The sequence below is a fragment of the Atractosteus spatula genome, chromosome 12 (genome assembly GCF_055471065.1).
Source record: "Atractosteus spatula isolate fAtrSpa1 chromosome 12, fAtrSpa1.hap1, whole genome shotgun sequence".
Lineage (NCBI taxonomy): Eukaryota > Metazoa > Chordata > Actinopteri > Semionotiformes > Lepisosteidae > Atractosteus > Atractosteus spatula.
The window spans coordinates 10,036,723-10,053,129 of NC_142717.1; the positions used below are offsets into that span (position 1 = coordinate 10,036,723).

General features: G+C 38.2%; 1 protein-coding gene across 1 annotated transcript in view; it reads right to left on the reverse strand.

Moving 5' to 3' along the window:
- trappc9 (trafficking protein particle complex subunit 9) overlaps window positions 1–16,407 on the reverse strand; it is a 507,339-nt gene that overhangs the window by 461,815 nt on the left and 29,117 nt on the right. Inside the window, exon 8 of the mRNA XM_088929735.1 lies at window positions 12,210–12,426. Coding sequence (XP_088785861.1) covers window positions 12,210–12,426 — 217 coding nt within the window. The remainder of the gene's footprint in view (window positions 1–12,209; window positions 12,427–16,407) is intronic.

The window sequence follows — 16,407 nt, forward strand, 5'->3', positions numbered from 1 at the left end:
GTAACGATCAAGCTGGATACCAATTTCAGGTTTATGTTGTACTTCGGAGGCTTCTTAATTTAAACAGCTTTTAAAGAATGGTTGTTTTTCCTTATTGACTGCTCACTACAACAGTATTGGCTTCAGTTAAAGTATGTAGATGGCAATGCTTGTAAATTCTTTGTTAAATTTAATAAAGCAGTTAAATTCTTTGTATTTCACCAGTCATACTGGTCAGGAACAGCACTTGGGGCCCTGGTTCAACGCCAGACCTGAGGCACTATCTCAGAGGAGACTGTAGTTTCTACCCAGGTTTGTGTGGGTTTCCTCCAGGTGCTCTGGTTTCTACCTACAGTCCAAATACATACTGGTAAATTAAACGGCCTCTGAGAAAATTCTGCTTGGGTATGTGTGTGTGTGTGTGTGTGTGTGTGTGTGTGTGTGTGTGTGTCGATGGACTTGCCAATCCTCCTATTTTGGTATCCTCTGCAAACTTGACTGGTTTACTAAGTGTACCAAATTTCAGATCATTGGTAACAGTTATAAAATCTACTATAGATTCTTGTAGTACACAATTACATCAAGTCCCTTTGAGTATTCTCCTCTTATCTGAACTCCAATTTTGAATTCAAATACACATTTGCCAACTGTATGTCATTAGAGAAATAATGTTTTAGAAGGAAATATATCAAAGCCATTAGAAAATATAAATGCACTATATTGCACACTCTGTGTATCAGCTACAGCTTATAGGATTCTCTGAACAAGCAACAAATTGATTAAACCCAAGCTAACTATTCCCTAGGATTTTATTTCCACAGAAGTGATCCTCTAATTAAGTTATAAGAATCATTTCCATAAAGGTACACAGACTTATCGGTTCCCATTACTTGGTTCAAGCTTGTTACTCTTCTTATTGGTGGTCACTAGATTAGCAATTCTCCAGCCCATGGACACTAATCAAGCCTGAGGATTCTGTTGGAAGAGCTGCATCAATGGCTTATGAATCACATCTTTCTTTAAGCACAACTGGCAGAATACCTAGAGACCTGGAGGTTTATTCATCTCGAGTGTTTCCACTAACCCAGGTGCTTCCGCCTCTTCTGTGTTAATACTGTTTAATACAGAAGTGAAATAACCAGTTAGTACATCAGCCATTTCCCTTTCATCGTCTAAAATGTTCCCATCATTCTGCCAAATGCACTTTGCACGACCCTTTAGAGTTTTTACTGTTGCCGTACTGAAAGAACTTTGTTTTAGCCTTTGTTGCTCTCCAAATCCCAGTGTCTCTCTCAGCCTTTCTAATATCTTTTTTTACCTGTGAGTACAATTCATTGTACTTCTTTTCCTTAACCAGATTCTGATGTTTCTATAAAAGCCTTTTCCCTTCCATTTTTTCAGAACTGATTTGTTAAATCATTTGGGACCCTTTTTTAGCTTGGGCTTTACTCTTGGGATATGCCTGTTCTATGCTTCAAGCAGAATCTGTTTAAACTGTTGCCATTTGTTCTTCACTGATTCCACATCTATCCTACCATTCTGCTTCTCTTAAGCTCTCTCTCATTCCTTCAAAGTCTGATTTTCTAACACTGTAAACTTTTTGGGGGGCTTTGCACAGTTTTAAAGTATACTACCAAGCACATAATATTATAGTTATAGGGTAGTCTCCTGTCTGGAAAAACATATATCACTATTTTAAAACGTCAATGTGCTATTGATGTTCCACTTATTGTATCAATAAGGCTTTATTTTTAATTAAAAAGCAATCCATACACACATAACTCACTAAGTCAAGCACACTGTGAAGGAGGCAAATTTCATTATACATTACATATTCAGTTAAAGTTATTTAGTCCTTTTGAAGCTATTAGGGAACCAGGAAAATGAGCATCTCCATAATATGATTTCACAGAGCTTATGTCATGACTGTTATTGCAAAGCAATCTATAAAAGAAATGGAAGTTACAAGAAGAAAATATTAAAAGTTGAAGTCTGTTAGAAGAATGACACAGCAAGCTAAGAATTCAAAACAAGAAGTCTAAAATAGGTACAGTAACTGCTTGTGTTATCATTAAAAAAGCTTAAGCTTTTAAAGCCAGCAGCCATATCACCCTGCATCTCAACTGACAACCCACTGAATCTAAGCAGGTGATAGCCTAGTCAGTACCTAGATGAGAGAGGTGTTAGAGGGGCCAGCAGGAGGTGCTCACCCTGCAGTCTGTGTGGGTCTTAATGCTCCAGTATAGTGACGAGGACACTATACTGTTAAAAGGCGCCATCCTTCGGATGAGATGTAAAACCGAGGTCCTGACTCTCTGTGGTTATTAAAAATCCCAGGGCATTTCTTGAAAAGAATAGGGGTGTTACCCCAGCCTCCTGACCAAATGTGGATGCAATATATACATGAGGCTACAGTCTCCACACTCTTTCCACGTGTTTATAAGGCTGACAAATTTAAATGTCTTTCATTACCAGCACACAAAACGAGACTCACAAATTAAGCATGAAGCATGAATCTGTTTTTTTCTAGGCTAAACGCATACAGCAAGTTCGCAATTTTGTGTAGTGCGGCACAACTTCCCCTACTCCCTTACATGTGAGACAGCGCGTTTTTTCTAGCCCTAAAAACTGATGCTGATCACTTTAAAGCCCGAGAGAACACGAAGTGCCCTAAAGACAAAAACTGAGGCAGATTCTTATTATTATACATTGAACATGCCTTTATCGGGTGAAAGAAACCCAGTGGACAAGCTGTAGGCTCCAGCTCTCCGTGTGAAAGTCTTCATTGGTGTTATTTCAAGGTATGATTGAAGGTGTCTGGCAATCCAATTAGCACACCGCCAAGATAATGATATTGGTCGTGCTACAGAGCTATCACACTGTCACACATTGCCTAAATCAAAGGCTCAACACCTTCTGCCTGGCTAACAAAAGGCAGAGTATTAGTCCCTTGTAAAGAGTACAGGATACTGATCTTGGCATTTATTTAAATTCCCACAGTTCAAATACCTCCGCTGTACATTCACTTGGGAGTCATAAAAGGTTCTCTCAAATACTGCATCCAAAATAAAATGATAGAACGTAGCTTTTGTAAAAATCAACACTGTAATCTTGCCAAAATAAAGGATAAAGGGGCACCAAAGCTCCATTTACTTCAGAGGGTGCTTAGCGCAGGGATTAACAATACTCGTATTTTAGGTTTGCGATTTATTTTTTCTAGAGCTTAGAAAGGTGAATCATTTTCAGGTGTGCAAGGAACATCTTAAATATCTGCTTAAATTATGATGCCACAAGATCATTTCAGCCAGTATCTATTACATTTAAAAGAAAACTGTTGAAAACGTTTTAAATCCGTCCCCCCCTTATCTTTTCTGCCCAAAAAGCATGTATAATAGTGACGCTATTTAACAATACAGATTATCTCAAAGGAAATATCCTTTAGGAGTTCAAAAAATGCTGTCAGTTCATTAACCCTCTTTGTAAAAAAAAACAATGTATTTATTCTTGTTTTGCAAAAAAATATTTATATACACAACTGTGTACAATATTACACTGTATTAGTCAATATCGGGGAAGAAATGTGGTATTTTTTTTTCATCATTAAAAGTTGGCACTAATATTTTAACCCAACTGTAACAAATTATTACAAAGTCTTCTTAATAAGAGGCTACATCACAGATGAGTGAAATTCATTTATCACTTTGAACTCCCCTTTCTCTGGCAAAACGGAACACCTGGCCTACGCTATTTTAAGAGTGGCTTCTTATTAAATTAAAATGTGGCTGTTTGTTATCTGGCTGTATCTCTGCGATGCTTTTTTGTTCTACTATGTTTCTCCTGGTGCTGCCAGGAACTTTGCAGTTTCGGGATGACACATCACAGCTGGGCTCCCTTGCCTGTGTCGCTTTATAAGTAAATAAATTAGGCACTGCCTGTTCGCATTAATATAAGGAAAGAAAAAAAATGAAATGGCACAAGCCTAAACAAAAAACAAAATCTTTTGAAGTCTGAAATGCTTTCAAAATACATCATTTTGTGCTTGCTTAGAAAGCTGTGAAAGCAAACAGATAAACTGAAGATGAATAAAAGTTAAAATAAAGCTTGCTCGTAGTTAACAGACATACTGCTTGTCAGTACCAAGTCTTCTGATTTTCTTGGTTATTCGAAGGTATTTTTTTATTTAGTTGTCATATATATTTGTTTAACACGAATGTGTTAGCAAGTTGCACCGGAACCTAGCTATGATTATTTTCCTTCCTGTACATCTGAATTTTCAGTAACCTTTTCCTTTTTCCCTGCATCCCGTTATTCCCTTTGCAACACCCGGTTTAATTAAAGCTTATCACCTTAAATGTGTCTTTCAAAGACGAACCGCACATCTGCTTGTCAGGCATCAGGCACACACTGACGAAGTGCTGCAGCTGGAGCCGAGAATCTCCCGGCTGTATCAAACAGTAGGACAAACTCATCTTCACACTTGTCATGAGAAAGTAAAATCCTTGAATGAACTGGGAAAAATTATGTGGCTCAAGTCAGAGACCCGACTCTTTTGACGGAGCATATCAACCTTCTAATTAAATTCTAATTATAGGGACGGTGTACAAAAAACAGTTACTTGCTCGATGCAAAGACTTTTTTTTTTTAACTTCAAGGAACTTGAAAGGCCGAACGCAAGACGGAAATGTCACAAAAGCTGAACGCAAAATGATTGTTCCGGTATTGTCCGACTTCCCTCTTCGCGACAAAGAAGTCTTCCAAGAGAAAAAAAATGACCTCCTGTTATTTTGTCGGTTTTGAGAACTGGTCTCACTTTTCAGGTTATGACTGCAAATCTCCATTTTAATACCACTAACAATGATTAAATAGGTTGCTTTTTCAAAGTTATATCTTCAGCTACACGACAAATACAATGCCTTACTGCCTAGAATATCATGGGTTAGGAGAGATAAACATTTTGATAGGCGCATATACTCCCGGGGCTAATACAAATGGGTTTAGAGAATAATTAAGCCTGGTCACAAGTGGATGCGCACATTGTTTGCAGAAAACAGAAATGTCGATGTTGCTGCTGCTTCTTCACATTCAATAATTTAATTCCTTCCCTGCTGTTCTGGACACTGCCATTATTCTTAATTCTCCTAACTCTTTGACCAATAAATTACAAACTTCCTTGAAGACATGCACTGAGGATTATACATAAAAATAGGATAATCAAAGTTCAATTGAATTTTAAACAGAACTCCATCAGTTCTTATTGACTCTGCTTCAACTGCTTTAATCAGGGCCTAAAATAACCAGAAGGATTTGGAACTAAATCCATGTCGTTTCTGTTTTATTTATGTGTATATCATGGTCCTAGGATAAGCATTTTTTTTAAGTTACTTCTTTTCCAGTAAATTATGATGTCTACTGCAAATGATAGCCCCTTCACGAAAGTGTCACAACTTTCTTATATATTCTACTTATTTCCAAAACATTATTAAAATAATTATCTAGAAATAAGAAACAAAATGTTCTCATACTCAAAAGTATAACATTTATATCAAGGGATATTAAATTAAACAAATATACAAATATTCAGAATGGCAGACTGAAGGAATCGAACTTTTTTAGTCTTGAAAAGTGAAGACTGCAAAGGGACTTGTTACAAATCTTAAAAATCCTCAAAAGGCACTGACAAAGGCAACACAGTCTCCCAAAAGGAGGCACTTCTTTAGTCAGTAAAGAAAGTTGCGATTGGTTCACAACTGCAATTACAACTGTTTTGTTCTGTGAAACTTTATTCATTTTTTTAGTTTGATCCACAAACACAAAATCTTTTCTTATTAATCCTGACATACAGCAAGCAATAAATCTCTATTTACAAGTCTATTAAAGCAGCTAGGACTATGTTTTTGAATATTTACTGCCACTGAACTTCTATAGGAAAAACTCAAAAAAGGTTCATGACACAGCTACAATAATAACCCTATAACTGCAAAACCCCAAATGACGTTAACCTGTAAAAAAACCCGACCAGCAACAGAACAGTTGAACTTCCCATTTCTGGTCATTTGAAAGTGCTTAAAAGAATTTGCAAAACAATAAAACCTGTGTGCCACTCACTTCCTCATGATCTCTACTGAACCACATTCAATATCCAGTGCTCAATGTCAGAATATACCTTCCTCAATTCAATAAATAATCAGACCAAATGCTCCTGTAAGGTAGCACCTGTATTATTCTCTGGGGTAGGCATTTCAAAAATCTGTGTTTTACCTACCGAAAGGTGTCTTGACTTAACCATGCCACTCCATTCCAAACACCTTAAACTACTTACTGTGGGCATCTTGTTGATTATTTCATCAACCAATGCACTAATCAAGCTCCCAAGGCACTCTCTATACCCAGTAAACATAGGTCTAACCTCACCCAAGGAGAAAATCAGGCGCTCCAGTCTCTCCGCAACAGGGATGATATCGTCATCAAACCAGCGGACAAAGGAGGCGCTGTTGTGGTGTGGCGTAAGGATCTATACATCTCTGAAGCCTCTAGACAACTAACTGACACTTCTGCCTACCTCCCTCTCCAACAGGACCCTACCACTGACTACCAAAAGGAAGTGGTATCCACCATTTCTCTTCTTATCAGCAGTAATGAGCTCCCCCAGGAGGCAAACCGGCTCATCATGGAACATCCACAGGTATCTCAATTTTACCTCCTCCCCAAAATCCACAAACCGGACACCCCTGGACGCCCCATCGTATCAGCATGTAACTGTCCAACTACTTACATCTCAGCCTTTCTCGACAGCCTCATGAGACCGCTGGTTGAAGATCTTCCCTCATACATCAAAGACACCAACCACGCGCTCCAACTTTTTAATGATTTCCAATTTCAGGGTACCGAATGCTACATTTTTACCATGGACATCACATCTCTGTACACCGTCATTCCCCATAATGACGGCCTTACAGCACTCAAGCACATGCTGGACAAACGCACAGTGCTTGATCCACCCACCCACACCCTGGTACGCCTTGCAGAATTGGTCCTCACACTGAACGCATTCTCTTTCAATAATCTTTTTTACCAACAGGTCAGTGGAGTTGCCATGGGCACCAGAATGGGACCCAGCTATGCCAACATTTTTGTCGGCTGGGTAGAAGAACGCTTCTTCGCTTCCTACACTGGCTATGTCCCTGACCTCTACAAACGATATATTGATGACTGCGTCGGTGCCGCCACATGCTCCAACGATCAGCTTGAGTTCTTCCTGCACCATTTCACCAACTTCCACCCGTCCCTCAAATATACGATTAACATATCTTCCACTACTCTTCCGTTTCTAGACATCCACTTGTCTATCAACTACCCCCGACTGTCCACTTCAGTTTATTACAAACCCACGGATTCACACAGCTACCTCCTGTACAGCTCATTTCACCCCAACCACACTAAAAACTCTCTTCCTTTTTCACAGTTCCTTAGGTTACGACGATTATGCAGCGACGACATCGACTTCGAGAACCAAGCCCTCGAAATGTACTCATTTTTCATCAACAGAGGATACCCCAGCAGTGTGATTGACAGGGCCCTTGCCCGAGCCAAAAACACCCCCCGGACCATCAACCCGATCAGGAACTCCCGCCGTAACAACCGCATTCCTCTGGTGCTTCCTTACCACCCTAACACACTTCCTATCCCCAGGACCATTAACCACAACTTTTCCATCCTACAGGATGATCCCTCCATTGGGGCCCTCTTTTCTGATCGCCCTATTATCTCATATCGCCGACCACCTAATCTGCGTAACCTCCTTGTTCACAGCTCCCTTGACCGCCCTCAACAACCATCCACACCAGGCACTTTCCCTTGCAACAGAGCTCGCTGTATCACCTGCAAATACACAGCCACCACCACACTCATTCAAGGCCCCTCAGGACAATTCCGGATCACCCAGACAGCATCTTGTACCTCCAGCAACCTTGTTTACTGTATCTCTTGCAGTAAATGCCCAGCCATCTACATTGGAGAAACAGGAAGGAGACTCGGAGACCGTTTCAGAGAACACGTCAGGGCTGTAAAGATTAAAGATCTCTCCAAGCCCATTGTTTCTCATTTCACCTCTGACGGCCACGACCACTCTAATCTCTCCGTCTGTGTTCTCAAAGACGGTTTTCCAAACTCATACATCAGAAAGACCACCGAAACTAAAATTATTCTGCAGCTAGGATCACACCTTCTCCCTTCCCTTAACGACAGACTAATGTTCTTTTAAATTTTCTCCATTCATTGGAAGTTTCATTTCACACCTCTCTGCACCCATTCTGACTTCACACCTCTTGATTGGCCTCTCTTTCTGTCCCCTGCTCCCGCCTCTCACTCCTCCTCCCTCCCAACCTTTGTTCTCCCGCTACTTTACCTTTGCCTACTGCCCTGTCTCTCTCACACCTGAAGAAGGCTCCACGGCCGAAACGTTGTGTTCTCTTTCTTCTTTTTTTCAGCATGGAATAAACCTATTACTTGTATCTTGTACCACTGATATGTAAACTGTGAATCTATTATCTTTAAATTTTGTTTTTCATCATGTCAGCTAAATATTTAAAGCAACATCAATTTTAAGTTATTTCTGTCAATATGGTAGGCAAACATTGTATTCTGTTGTGACTCGGATCAAGCCTAAATCACGCCTTTTATGATTAAATTAATTGTGGGAGGTAATTGTGTGGAATATAACTGACCAAATGCAAGATTTAAAATGTTAATTTGAAGAACTGAATCTGAAGGAGAGCACTTCATGCATCTTTAAATCATGCTTGGCAGGTCTGTGGGAGGGCTATCTTGTCACATTATACTTCCATCTAATTAGCACCTTGATTGCATTATAATCTTGTACATGCAGGATATCATGTCATGCAGCTGAAAAACAAATCATGAAAAAGTTGTTTTAATCCCTGTGAAGAAATTACACTGCTTCTTTAGCAGTCATGAACTGTATGCATTTTAAAGAATAAATGCATAACGAAAAAAGCAAAAGAAGAAAATTTAATGAAAAGATTACAGTACAACCAGGTTATTTGGAACCCAACTTCTACACAAATGCTGACTTTCGAATACATCCGACAGATTTGTAAATGATAAAATGAAACAAGTCAGGATAGTGCTCTATTCACTGTTGAGTGGCATTTAATTGCTTACTATTGGTTTCTCGGCACTGAATTATTTAATTGGGAATAAACTGTCTGCGCATGTGTGCATGTTAACAGAGCAAAGTAAGTACCGTACCCACAAGGGAATAATAAAACATGGCCCTGTCTGTATTTCTCTGCTCTAACTGCAGGTTCTCCTCAGGGGCATTGTCATCACCAGGTGTCAATTTACAGCTTTGTTATTTTAATCAGCTCTCATTTTAGCGTGCTGAAGCAAAACGGTGATAGGCAAATAACACCTGCCCCCCCCCACCCACACACACACATCATCCCCAGAGCTGTTCTGCAGATTTGCACTTAAGGTCAGTCATATAATTTGTAGGCCACAAGGTCAGACAAGGGATTGAGACAGCAGATGGAGGCCCACAGCTATGAAACAATGAAATGCACAACTTACAGACTTGTATAATATACAGACTCATCTCAATCTACAGTAGACTCACAAATTCCACATGTAGAAAGCAAATTTTTAAGACCTAAAACTACAAAGACTACAAAGACAAAGGATGAATTCAATACAAGATTTAACCATGTTTTTTTTTTTTAGTTTACTGTACTTTCTTTTGAATATTTTTGTGCAGATACTTTATATGACAGTTTCTTTGTCTGAACTGCCTATTCGAGCATTAAATGCACGTCCGATACCTTGGTGTCCTTACAGTACAGTTTCGCTCTTGAAAATCTTTATGAAGCAAATAGTCCTCTTCCACACTGGTGTAAAAGAAAATTAATCAATCCATCAAAATCAAGTCAGAAAAGTTGTTCCTCATGCATTTTTAAATATATACATCTGTCAGATCCCTCAAGGTCTTGTTTTACTCTGTTTGTGCAGAGGTCACGTAAATGATAAAATGACTTGAATACCTGAGGGAAAATTGCTATTCAATATTCATTTGAAGAATTTTATAAAAGTCAGTGACCAGGCCCAAGGCAAAGATTTTATTTTTCATATATACACCATATTTAACTGATAGAATAACTCCAGGTTTCCTCCAGGTGCTCCTGTTTATTTCCACAGTCTAAGGACATACCGGCAGGTTAATTGGCTTATGGGAAAATTGGCCCTGGTGCGTGTCTGTATGTATGTCTGTCTGGCATCACTGGAAAAAGTAGTTAGTAAATGGATGACTGGACAGAAAAAAACAGCATTATTTTTAGCATTAAAAAATTGCATTGCCTATAGATCAAATCACGTTCTGAAAAAGCAAACATTCTATACAGAAACTCCATAATGGAAATGTATTAAGGCTGAACTCTTTGTTAAACTACCTAACAGCTCCTACAACCAAAATTATTATTAGTTTTTTTTGCTTATCCAAATGAATTCAAGAACTGGAAGCAGAACTACATTTTAAGCTATATTATATTAATTAATTTTAAGCAGGAAAACAACTCAGTGCATAACCTTACCTCCTATTTCAATATCATGCCATTGTGGTGATTCTAAAGAAGCTTTCAGACTGGACAAACATCTTCCTTGTCGAATGATAGTACAAAGAATCGTTTTAGAAAGCAGATTATCAAGTCAAAGATCTATTGCCTGGCATATTATGTGTTTTGCCTTTTACAACCTAAATGTAAAAACACAGATGATCCCTGTGACATTTTTGTCTTATCATCACACAAAGAAAAAGCACATTAAAACAGTAAGTGGAAGCAGGAAGCGGTTTTCAGGTTACAAGTAGCTGTAATGTGGGTTCTAGTATGCCTGAAAGCTGATCCTATTAAATTCAAAACATTTTGTCCAACTTCAACAAGAACAATTCATTCCCCCATTTTAAAAGACATTCTGAAAGATTATGGCTCTGGTGGAGTGTCTTTCAAAGGAATTTGAGAAGTCTGTAAAAGAAATAACCCTCTCTAAATATTGCATTTCAGAAGAAATACCAAAAATGTAACTGCTTGATCTAAGCTTATAAAGTCCTTATAAATCTTTCCAGAAGTGAGAAGAAAAAACTATTTTTAAAACTAACACATGTAATGCTCTGGATCTATTTATTGTGAATAATAAGGGGGAAAACTGTGGGGGGGGAAGAGAGGCCAAAGAAATATTGTATACTGAAAAAGAGCTCACACCCCAGTGGTAATCATTTACTGCGAATATGGTCATAATATTTCATTTTGCAATTTGTGTTATAGTATAAGAAGCTATAAACAGTAACAATATATTGTTTCTGCCTGTGCATATACAGTGCCTTGCAAAATTATTCAGACCCTTTCTTATATTACCCTTTCTTATTACAAAATGATGCATCCACTTTATCTTAAACGTATTGCTTGGAACAGCTGTTTGTCTGGTTGGTTTAAAACAAAAACGTGTAACTCTCTCTTGCAATAGCCCTTTTATGATAATTTTCAATATGACATCCAATGACTTCTCTGATTATGACCATGTGTCAGAAGAATACAAAGATTCCAACATAAATGATGAAATAGATCATTTCATCACTTAACACAACAGCAGGTTTATTAAGACAATAAGCTCCCCATTATAAAAGGGCAACTTTAAACATTCTTCTGTCTGGACAACATCAAGTAAGCACTTTAACCCACTCATAACTCTCAAACTATGAACCCCGTAATTGATAGCTTCTTTCTGTTTGCAAGAGTGCTCCAGTAAAGACCTCAACAAAGGTTTTTTAAAGGATATGATTAGGTAAAAGATTTGATATGGCCTTGGTTTTAGTTTTTCCAGAATATGTACTGGCAACCATCCAGAAGGAATAGTTATTGTCTTCTCCGTTGTTATAAGAAATGACTCATTTCTTCACTACGATGCTCTTTGACTAACCCCTCCACATTTCCAGCAATTGTCCACAAAATGCACGACTCACTTGAGCAGACGGAGGCAAATGGAAATTTGTGATCTCAAAATGAGAGGTGTGTGTGTGTGTTGGAGGGCTCAGAAACAAGACCAGCTGGTGAAGAAATCTCACAAGCACAAGTGTTCACAGGAACATAGGTCATACCTACATACAGTACCTGATACACTTGCGGACTTTCAAAGCAGAAGCTCCGATATCAAAAGAAGAGGTTTACCTTTACTGAAGTCCTGCGGATCCAAAGACAGGCTGTATCCAGGCAGAGTCTCCAGAAGCAGTTTATAGCAGGCCTTCCAGCCTGGCTCAGGGATGGTGGGGGCCACACACTGCATAGCCGCCACACGCTTGAAAAATGCAGACTTGCGATGGAAACCAATTAAGCCGTACAGCTCGGACAAAATACTGTAACGCTGAATCTTCTCCTCTTCAGACAGCTAAAGTGAAAAGAAGATCATTATTTCAGTATTTGAATTCATACATGTTTTTTTTTTACAGCAATACGAATACAGTTTTATATAAATGCTGTGTATAATGGTACACGCTACAAAATAGCAAAACTAAAAACAGAAGAATTCTAGAAATACAAAAGCTACCTTAGAAGATACCCCAGTAAGCCAAAACATTAAAATAGTTCAAGTAGGGAGCTGCGTCAGCATGCATAGGCTGCAAAGCAACAAGTCAAGGTTTATTCCAGGCCGAAAAGACAAGAAAAGAAACACACCCGAAGAAGGTTCCACAGCCGAAACGTAGTGTTTTTTTTTCTTCTCTTTTCAGCCTAGAATAAACCTTGACTTGTTGAATAACTTTAAAGTAGTCTCATTTGTGATAAATCCAGACATATATAGATATTTCAGTCTGATATGAACATCAAATGGATCCAGTGGTGCAGGGGTTAGCATCGCTGCCTCGTGGTATGTTCACACCATGATCGATCTGGTCTCCTCTGGGTCCTCTGGTTTCCTCCCACAACCCAAAGACATACTGTAGAAAAGTTGGCTTCTGGGAAAATTGGCAATGTGAGTGTGTGCATGTCTGTATTTGTGAGTGCCCAGCGATAGACCATGTAGGGTGTACACCGCCTAATGCCCGTTGCTTGCCAAGAAAGGCTCTGGCTCCCCCATGACCCTGAATTAGAAGGAGCAGTTAGGAAAATGGATAGATGAACATCAAACGAAAGGACAGGGTCCAAAGTTTTTCAGTTGCCATCCTTAGGTCCTATGTCGGATTGAGCTGTGTGTGCTCAAGCATTCCCAATATTTGCGATCACATTGTTAATAAATCTGGCTGCCATAGGACTGCAATTACCGAATATATTGAATTCAGCAGTCAATTTATCTGACTATTAATTATGAATCAGTTGACACATCATTTTCCCAGTAGGCAATAGTCAACTACGCCAACCAATAACCACAGTCTTTGTCAGTACTGGCGATAAATTGATGATCCACAGTCTTCAGGGTTGGGCGTTCCACCGATCTGTGGATGGTAAGGGGTGGTGCGAATACCTCTTATATACTATTGACATCTTACTGCAACTCGTACATATACCCTAAAAGCCAGCCAAATCTTCTCATACAATTGCAGGAGCATTAAGTCTACCAATAATGTTCTCCCACTAAAGGTTCTGAGAAACCAAGAGTCCTGACTGTTCACATTTTAAACTTTGATACTTTGATATATACATATATATGATATGAGGTACCTGCCTAGTCAGGGGACTCATACAAAATCTGCATGAATGGATCCAACCATCTATTATCTACTGCATTATTTAGATTTGGATTAGAGAAATTAGATAAAATGACTAAATCAGAGCCCCACTTGTGACATGTATACACACAAAAGATATCCAATTTTAGATGCATATTAAAAGGGCAGAGACTGTTTGAGTCAAGTGAAGGGGGTGAGGAGATATTAGTTATTTTGCTTTTATAAAGTGAAGAACAAGGACAGAATAACTAGTAGTAGAGTGAGGTTAAAATGAAGACAAATGATTCACAGGCTGTATGAACCGCAAGCCGTGTCAGTACAACTTTAGATACTGCGGATACTGAACATGCGTTTATGATGTACATATGAAAATACACGTTTTCTACAAATGAGTATGTGTACGTGTGGGATTGTTCTCCCTGCAAACACAGATTCCACTGTCTGGGTTTTGTAAGCACCCCGTCTCAACGAGGCACTCGAAACACACAGTAACAAAGCAAAGCCTGAAATGTCAAGCAGTGGTTATGCTGCCTGCTTCGGTACTAACACAGAAAAACAAATGTTCTCCCAAAAGAGCAGTTTCCTCCTAATTAAATTTGCACTATTATTAAAACATGTTCTGAACAGTTGCAATTGGACACAGAGTTTATGATTACCGTGAAACCACTTAACATTTCATTTTAGTGTAAATTGTTAAATCCCCTGAGTTTTTAAAATTATTTTCCATTTTAAAGGGCATTTACAAATGAGGCGGCCATTTGGGTCATCTAGCTTTTTTTGGTTTTTACTACTTAATTGATCCAAGGATCTCATCTCATCCCTGGGTAACGTGTTCCAGATCTCACAGCCCTTTATGATCTCAGTTTTACAGTGGCTAGCAAAGGTCTTCACCCTCCTTGGACTTTTTATTTTATATTTTCTTGTGTGTTACAATATGGAATCATAATGCATTAAACTGGGAGTTTTCAGTTCAATTCAAAATACTTTAGACATCCCCACAGCGGAATTAATTTTCTGCCATTGATTAACAGAAAACACTATAAAGTGAAAACAAAATTCTGCAGATCCTTCTAAATTAATTATAAACACAAAATGGGAAAATAATGAATTGCAAAAGTTTTCACCAGCAGTATATATCCAAATTTACTCTGAAACTTTCTTTGTCTTCATGATGTAATTTTTGCTGGGAGGTGTACTAATCAAATACTTGACTTCTCAGCGATAGGTATATGCATCCTAAACCTATACTATGATACACCCTAATTGCACACAGGGGGATTCCATTCGAAATAATTATGGGACTACTAAAGACATTGGTTGCACCAGAGCCTATTTAGGTGTGTCTTAGTAAAGGGGGTGAATACTTACAGGTATGCAATCACTTTTGTGTTTTATATTTATAATTAATTAAGGGGAATCTGTAGAATTTTGTTTTCACTTGAATATAATATAATATAAGACATTACAGAGTGTTTTGTGTCGATCAATGGCAAAAAATCCCAAATAAATCCATTGTGATTCTATAAAAGCCCAAGGGGGGTGAATACTTTTTATAGCCACTGTAAATGCACTTCCCTGTAAGGTCCACTGTGGTCTTTGGCTCATGTGTCACTGTTCTTTCTGAAGAAGTCCAGTAACTTAATTTGGCCATAATGATATTGTAGTTTCTGAATAATTGAAGCACCAGTCTTTGCCATTTGCTAAAGACTATGTTTAGGTCTATTCATAATGAAAACATTTTTCCCATGTTGTTTACAGATGATAACTACATACAAGTTATTATTCTACCTTAATCTACAAAATCTGCAAAGTACAGTTATCTGATCATTAAGGAGCTGACCTAACGCATTTCTGTTCTATGGGTGATTTATTCCACAAATTTGGGTTTTACGGTACTTTTATACTGCTTTCTCTTCATCCACATTTTCCTCATTAAAATTACAGTTCTCATGCTATGCATACTGACAGGTTTTTCTTGGCTGTCAAGCTATCTGATGTGTTGCTACATATTTCTAAAAGTTTGCTCTTTATATAGAAACCTCCAGGTTTGGAATTCAAAATTCATTACACAAGTTCCTATCCCACTCATTTCCTTTCCAATAAAAAAATGCTAACATTTGCATTTTTATGGGAGGACAACTGGCAAATTAGACTAATAATCTCCATGTAGAAGATGGATAAATTAGCCCAATAATCATCTTTACTCCTGTAGATCTTCTAAAGCATGCATGTGCAATATGTTCATGAAGGACACCAAGAGAAACTTCAAACCCAAGATCTTAAGGTCATGCACTAAGTTTGCTTCAATGTTAGTCCTAAAATCACTATGAAATTTAAATCTCCTAGATTTTCTTCCACTTTTCTACCTAATTAGTCCTTGAGGCGAAATTAGACTATGATCCATTCCAGACAGTCCCAGTGATTACTGTAGACCACTATAGCCACAGAAAGCATCAATGAATAACCAACAGCCAAAATCTCAGGAAATTTCTTAGCTGGAACAGCTGGAAATGTTAGAATAGTGGCAATCCTATCCATAAAGTCAAAGATAGAATCTTAACTGAGAAGCTAAATCTTGAATACAAAAAATACCTTTTAAAATGGCTGTATTAAATGTTTCCGTCACATCAGTTTACATACATTTCACCTGACAATATTTGTGTCCTCCTCTTTTAATAATAATAATAATATATAATATATATAAT